Raw genomic sequence first — 5,811 nt, forward strand, 5'->3', positions numbered from 1 at the left:
CATTTTAAGTTTATACTAATATGCAATAAATACTAACTACCTTCTTAACAACATATTTCTATATAAATGATTCATTGATATAAAACATTTTACAAGGCAAATCAGGATATATGACATAATGGTAGTTGTGATTAAAAGTAGTGTTTTCTGGGAAAATGGCTTGTATTATTACGCAGTTTTCTCAATAATTTGAAGATTTATCTAGATGAGTATGCCTTATTTCAATATTATTTGAGGACAGAAGTTAAGATAGCACTGAAGGGGTTTCTCATCAACAATTTTTTCACAGCCATTTTTACTTCTTTGTTCCGTAGACTGTAGATAATAGGATTTAGCATTGGTGTTAGTCCAGCATATATTAATGCCATAAATTTATCTATTTCCTGTGAGTTTACAGATGAGGGCTTCAGGTACATGGAGAGAGCTGTCCCATAGAACAGAACCACCACAGTCAAGTGGGCTGCACATGTTGAAAAGGCTTTGCTTCGGCCATCCACTGAGCTGATCCTCAAGATGTTGGAGAGGATAGATGCATAGGAGACACAAATGAGCAACATTGGCAATGGGAGAAGAAGAATGCTGATCACTAACATAATTAACTGCACCATGGAAGTGTCTCCACAGGCCATTTTTAAGAGAGCCAGAATTTCACAGGTGAAATGATTGATGATGCTGTTACCACAGAGAGACAGATGAATCACAGGTCCAGTTTCCACCAAGGCAGTGAGGCAGCCTGTAACCCAGGAGCTGCCTGCAATCTGTACACAGACTCTCCTGTTCATAATAATGGGATATCTCAGTGGGTTACAGATGGCCACATACCTGTCATAGGCCATCATAGAGAGGAGCACACATTCAGTGGAGCCCATGGCAAGAGAGAAGTACATCTGCGAGGCACATCCTGAGAAGGAAATGGTGTTTTTCCCTGAAACAAAGTTTGCCAGCATAGGAGTGAGAGCAGAAGAGGTATACCAGATGTCCAGAAATGAGAGGTTGCTGAGAAAAAAGTACATGGGAGTGTGCAGATGAGAATCAAGGATAGTGATGGAGATCAGAATAGTATTTCCCAGCAAGGTGATCAGATACATCAGCAGACACAGCACAAATATGGTGACTTCAATTCTGGGGTAGTGAGAAAATCCCAGAAAAACAAACACTGTGACAGAGGTCCAATTTCCCTGAACCATTTTATGGTAGTATATTCATATATATGTCCTAATGGATCACACAGCAGAAATATATAAAGCAACCAATCCTGCTTTAAATTTCCTTCATATGAACTTAGGCTTTGTATTTAAGTGCCTCTCTAAATTGAGAGTATTATTGTAGAAGTGCATGTTTGAACAACTGGTTATTAATATAACTTAGCCATGAAGTCACCAGTAAATGGTGAACTTGCTGCTTTTGCAGCAAGACCTTTTCTCCTGTTAAGATGGAGCGAGAGAAGAATTCATTAAGTAAACATGGTAAGAAAATAACAAAAGAAACAATCGTTTGCTCCTCCCTTATCTCAAAACTACATTTGTAGATCAGCTACAAATGTGTCTTTACCTTTAAGTTACTAAGATGATTTTCTTCTCTTAGCTTGGTAATATTCTTCATGAAGGAAAATCTCTAGCTCCCAAGTTCACAGTTTCTTTTGCCAATCCTAGAGAGATGCTCACAATGGTTTGGAGAGTCAATACGTAAAATAATGTACAAATTTCTGAAGATATAAAAGAAACTAATTGAAGGCCTTGAACATTGGGAAACAAATCAGAGTTTCCCTTTGAACCTAAGAAAGTGATGATGGATATTCTCATGGTGAAGGATACCTAATGTCTGCATTTTTCATGTCTATAGTTGCCTTAGCGACTGAGCTACAGAAATATTCTCCAAAGGACCAGCCTCTGCCTCTGGAAGACAATTTAGTCTATTTGTTGCTTTTGAAAAATTTCCAATATTGCAGCAAATTAAAGTTGCAAATCTGTCAGTACAGCATTACAAATACTGAAACTCCAGGGATGATGTCCCATAGATCCAATTATCATCAGTAGTTTGCTTAGTCTAATTGTGGTGTTATTCAAACAAGAAATAAGCGTGTTCCTATTGTCACTGTTTTGAGGAGGAGGAATTTTACTCGTTTTCAAATATGCTATGAAGTAAGTTAGGCTTGCTGCATTGATGGAAAAGAAAAAGATAGTGTCATTTTCCTCTTTCAACTAGGAGAGTTTCATAGTATGCATGAGACAAGCTGTGCTAGATATGGAAGCATCAAGATGGGTGAACAAGAGCCTGGGTAACTGCTCTTCCTGATGATGGCTTAATGAGAAGACTTACAGGCAATCTTCATGGAAAATGAAATTGCACCTGATGAAGGAATGCATTTCATATGGGGAAGTTAGCTGATGCATATAAAAGCATCTTGACTTTTGAATGCTAATGGCTGGCTTTATCCCTCGGAGCTGTATAACACCAGTTTACAGCTAGCCTGCTTTTGAGAGATGCTCTGAAGTTTGACACTGTATGGTGGTATGGGGGAAATACATTGCCAAATGTTTGCTGTGAAATTGTAGCTGAATAACATTATTCTCATTTAATAGATTATAGTCATGGCCATTATATAGTCTACTTCACTTATCAAATGCCTCTTCATTTTCAGATAAAGATAGTTATGTATTTGAACTATTGCCTAAAATTAAGCCATTACAATCCAAACCCTATATTTACTAACCTGAATTTGCAATCAACATGTACCCTTTGGGTCTACTGTTTATTCACTCTTACCCAAGGGCCTGGGATCATGTGTATAATTAATACTTTTTTTAACTTTGGGATTGCATTGTTCACAAAAAGGACTAAACACTTTCCACTTCCACATGTCATTTCTGTTTTCTGGACAAATTGGAGAGTCTTGCTAACTTCAGTTGAGTTGTAAAAGGGAAGTGTCAGTATTTATTAGGGCCATTGTGAGGAAAGAGATATTCAGTAAAGGAATTGACACAGTACCCAATGTGGTAGGTACTTAAATATTAGAATTTTCTCTAGTCAGAAAACTAGAAGTAAACCTTGATCCCTTATCCTCTTTTGAATATGGTTTATTAATTCTTTGAGAATCTCTTACAATGTATTTTTCACTTTTTCTTTGTTTTGTCTCCTCCTCAAACTCCCCCCTACAGATTTTCCCTACCACTATAACTACCCAACTTCATTTTCTCATTCTCTCTCTAAAAAAAAAAAAAAAACAAAAACCAAAAAAACCAAAAAAACAAAAACAAAAACAGAAACCCCCCCAAACCCTCACAACAGCAACAAAATACACAAATGAAACAAAAATCAAAATAGACAAACAGTAAATCAATGAGACAAAAACACTCAAATGAAATAAAAACACACTCACACAAAACCCTCTATGGACTGTATTTTGTGTTGTCCAACTACTCCTAGGTGTGAGGCCTGTCCTAGAGTTGGTTGACCCATTGAAGAAACCATTTTTAGTTTGCTAGTGGGCATCACTTACAAATGGCTTCTTAGGGATGACAGCCTATTTCTACTTCTCCTCCATGCTGAGACCCTACCTGGCTTGAAGCTGTGTAGGTTTTTATGTGTGCTGCCACAGTCTCTGTAAATTCATATGCATGTCAATGCTGTTGCATCTGGAAGACACTGTTTCCTTGGATTTATCTACCATTTCTGGCCCCTAGAATCTTCCCATCTCCTCTTCCACATAGATTGCTAAGCCTTAAGGGAGGGGACTTGATAAAGACATTCTATTTAGATAACTTAGAACTCAGTATTCTAATGTCTCTCACTTCATGTTTCTCGGTTATAGGTTTCTGTGCTAATTCTCATCGACTTTAGCAGTGTCAGATACAGTTTCCATCTGATGGCATTTGATCTAAATTGAACTTAAAAGTGGTTGGTTACCTTCATAACATTTGTGCCACTATTGTACTGGTATACAGGCTGCAGTTTTAGTTTACAAGGTTTGTAGCTGGGTAATATTAATAATCTTTCTCCTCTGGTAACATGAAGAGTACCTCCCATCACGATGAATACTTGTTGGTAAGGGTGAAATGTCTAGTTTGGGTACCAGCTAGATTTCTCTGTGCTTGATAACCCAACTAAAGGTTGCCGTCAGCAATAGGTCCTTACTATTGGGTTGTGGAGAGCAGACAATAGCCTTGCAATAGCCTCATGCAACCTATTTTATTCATATTCATCCTCACTGCTCCTCCTTAATTCCTCCCTATCCATCCATGCTTCCTCATCTCTCAACATCATTTTTTTTAATCCATCCAACAAGAAGCCACAACTTTATTAGTGATAGAAACAGTACAAATTTTAAACCAAGCTGTAGTTCCACTTTTCAAACACCAAAAAGGGGGGAAGGGGGGGTTGTCTTCGCTGTCAAATAGTTACATTGTTAATTCCATAATAGAATTTACAATATCGTTACTGTTGTTTTTCAGGGCTCTAACAGCCTTTGCTCTTGATACATTTGCTTGTGACATGATCAATTCTATGTCCTTAGCTTCCACACCCGTTTCATCAACCTCCTCTTCTTCACTCTCCTCTTGGACGGTTGGAGTCTGAGTGTTTTCCTGAATGTTTGAAACAGCTTCGCCTTGAACTTTGAATTTCTCAGCAGCTGCTAACTGTGCTTGCTGAGACAAATCTTCAATCTTGGCTTCCCCATACACTATGTTTGGGTGTCTGAAGCTGGGCTCTTGTAGACATCTGGTTTTGTGATGACAAAGAGGATATTTTTAGATTTTCGGATAGTGACTCTCGTAACCCCTGTAACCTGTCAAAGACCCAGTTTAGACATCGCCTTCCTTGCCTTCTTCTCGTTCCCACTCTGCTTAGCTTTACTAACAGGTTCTTCATCGGTCTCAGCTGCGGCTGCCAGCTGGGCTTGCTGCGTGGCCGTCTGTGTGGAGTCTTGTTCCTCGAGCTCTGGAACTGACTCATCACTGTCAGACTCTGTTCCCGATCCTGTCTCAGCCTGAGGCTGTGGCAACCCCTGCTCTGTAGCAGGGATGGTTTCTGTGGCTTCACCGGGTATTTTGTGCGGAGATCACGGAACCAAGATGGCGGCAGCTCAACATCATTTTTTTACCCACTGAGTTCAATTTGTGCTGCCACAGGCTGATGGATGTGTGTGTGTGTGCGTGTGTGTGTGTGTGCATGTGTGCGTAGGTCAGGTTCATCTGTTAGAATGTGGTCAACCTACTGGGGCTACCTTAAAGAAACCTGCTGGGGATCCAGCTCTCCTTTGGGAGACCGTGGAGAAAACATATTTTGATCTGTTACGAAGTAGCCCTCTCAGCTTTTCATGTGTTGAGAGGGTGGACCACAGTTGCTGGTGCCATCTTGAGATCCAGCCTAGGTGGATATATGTTACTACAGGCAGACTCTCAGGAGTGGCTTGCTTTTGCACTCACCATCTCTTTTTCCTGATCACTATGAAGTAAACAACTCTCTTTTATTGCATGCTTTTTCTGCCTGGCATGAAACAATCTAGACTGAACCTTTGGAAACTGTGAGCCAAAATATTTAATTCCTTCCTTTTGATGGCTTATACTAGGCGTTTTATCGGAAATAAAAAGTAACAAATACATTTGTGTAATAAATCTTTGATTTTCGAAAGTTAAAAAGAAGATTCTGGGTGTTCTGCAGGAAGGTCTATCAAACATTTTGCTAAGCCTATGATATACTTTGAATAAATGTTGCACCTGTTGTGCAAGAGGGACACACAGTTATTACAGCACCCTTTGCAGGAAAACATGAGCCTTTCTCCATTAAACCATTTTAGTTATGCATTGAAAC

The 5,811-nt window shown here is 39.3% G+C and overlaps 1 protein-coding gene and 1 pseudogene across 1 annotated transcript; both read right to left on the reverse strand.

The window, feature by feature from the left end:
* Positions 1-227: 227 nt before the first annotated feature.
* Or13f1 (olfactory receptor family 13 subfamily F member 1) lies at positions 228-1,187 on the reverse strand. Its single transcript, XM_021161391.1, has one exon. It carries the CDS (start codon positions 1,185-1,187, stop codon positions 228-230), a length of 960 nt encoding a protein of 319 aa, XP_021017050.1.
* A 3,075-nt stretch (positions 1,188-4,262) lies between these two features.
* LOC110293307 (nascent polypeptide-associated complex subunit alpha pseudogene) lies at positions 4,263-5,059 on the reverse strand (annotated as a pseudogene).
* Positions 5,060-5,811: the final 752 nt, after the last annotated feature.

The sequence above is a fragment of the Mus caroli genome, unplaced genomic scaffold, assembly GCF_978045245.1.
Source record: "Mus caroli unplaced genomic scaffold, Mus_caroli_1 scaffold_6, whole genome shotgun sequence".
Classification (NCBI taxonomy): domain Eukaryota; kingdom Metazoa; phylum Chordata; class Mammalia; order Rodentia; family Muridae; genus Mus; species Mus caroli.

Coding starts and splice junctions, on each gene's coding strand:
- Or13f1 (XM_021161391.1), bottom strand. CDS start 1,187: ATGGTTCAGGGAAATTGGACCTCTGTCACAGTGTTTGTTTTTCTGGGA.